This window comes from Aplysia californica, unplaced genomic scaffold (genome assembly GCF_000002075.1).
Source record: "Aplysia californica isolate F4 #8 unplaced genomic scaffold, AplCal3.0 scaffold00120, whole genome shotgun sequence".
NCBI lineage: Eukaryota > Metazoa > Mollusca > Gastropoda > Aplysiida > Aplysiidae > Aplysia > Aplysia californica.
The window spans coordinates 1,342,777-1,344,251 of record NW_004797390.1 but is presented as its reverse complement, the minus strand read 5'-3'; the positions used below and the strand labels follow the sequence as shown (position 1 = coordinate 1,344,251).

The 1,475-nt window shown below is 38.7% G+C and overlaps 1 protein-coding gene across 1 annotated transcript in view; it reads left to right on the top strand.

Moving 5' to 3' along the window:
* The window catches only part of LOC101848579 (paladin), a gene marked incomplete at its 5' end in the record, with an annotated part of 84,596 nt that overhangs the window by 73,729 nt on the left and 9,392 nt on the right, over positions 1–1,475 (top strand). Inside the window, 1 exon segment of the mRNA XM_013081204.2 lies at positions 1–22. Within this exon segment, the coding sequence (XP_012936658.1) occupies positions 1–22 (22 nt within the window).

Sequence of the window (1,475 nt, the reverse complement as noted above, 5' to 3'; positions counted from 1 at the left end):
ACTGCTCTTCTATCACATGACGGTCAGTGTGATGGCTTTTTATTTACAGGTTATTGAAATTGGGAAATTGGTCATCATCATCATCATCATCATCATCATCATCATCATCATCATCATCATCATCATCATCATCATCATCTTCATCATCATCATCATCACCTGAAAGATGTGTATTCTAGGTACTCCTATAAGCGGGAACAAAAGTCTATCACATGTCGCTGGTACCAGTTTTAGCTAGCGAGACTGCTGTCGGAACATCATTGGAGTTTAAGATGGTATAAGAACTTTGTAAATGAAGAGCTCAGCCCATATTGCCGAAGATGCGGCCAAGAAAAAGGAAGATGTCAAACATATGTTTGAATGTCCACGAACAATGGCAATTCGAATGGAGTTATTTGGACGAGTGGAGGTGCCGCTAAGCATATTGACAATGGAGCCGAAAAAGAGCCTCGCTCTCGCTCGAAAATTTCTTCGTGGAGTCCGTCAGGCCCATTAAGGAAACAAAAAAAAATCATTGCCTTTCTCACCCTGCACCATGGTATAGTAGGCCACGGACAAAAACTTTCCACCTTTGTCTATCCTGGGCTAGCCTCATGTTATTCCTTGTCTTGCCCACTTTTCTATACATCAATTTTTGTGATTTTTTTCTCCAGGTTCCTCGGGGTCTTCGGAAAAATTGTTAGATAAGGCTTGTTACCTAGGGGTTACTAAGATGATTGATGATTAGGGCGAGCAGTAAGTTGCGAATCGTGGAGATTGAACTTGGGGAAGAGATAGTTTTATTTTATTTTTTCTTCTTTTTAAAGTTTGATTTGGTGGGTGGTTCTTTCCTATCAAACATCTATCGTCCTTATCTCCCCTTCTTCTTTTTATGTTTGTTACTCTCATGTAACACCTCTAATCTTCTGGCGCTTATATCACCTTATGCAGTTGCGAGCGCCGTAAAACCTCTAGTAAAACTAAAACTAAAAGTTTGATTTAATCTGTCTCATCACGCCGAGCACAAAATCAGCAGCTGCTTTTGGAGCTGCATCAACATCGTTACCCGCATCATTTGTAACATTCTCAGCCATAGCAACGACTACAATGTCTGTATCTTTATGAATGTCGCACCTCTTCTTTCATTCAGTCCTCTCTTCTTTATGTTTTTCAACTCATATTTCTTGCCACTGTTATAATAACGTAGTCATCACAGCATTGGCTTGTCTTTTACTAATTTAAACTAATTAAATCCTCTGCTTTACCTCATTGGCTTGTTAGAAACTGCTTTAAAACTTATTTGAGATCCTGTTTTAATGTTCATTTATTTGAAGCCTCTCAAGTACGTCCAAAGCCTCTATGGATGTTTACACGGCCAAATAATGATTGTTCGTTTGTTTCTTCTTTTATTTCTATAATCTGTTGTTGATGGAGGTTTAAAGCAATAACAAATTGTTTTAACTGTAAATCTCTCTCTCTCTCTCTCTCTCTCTCTC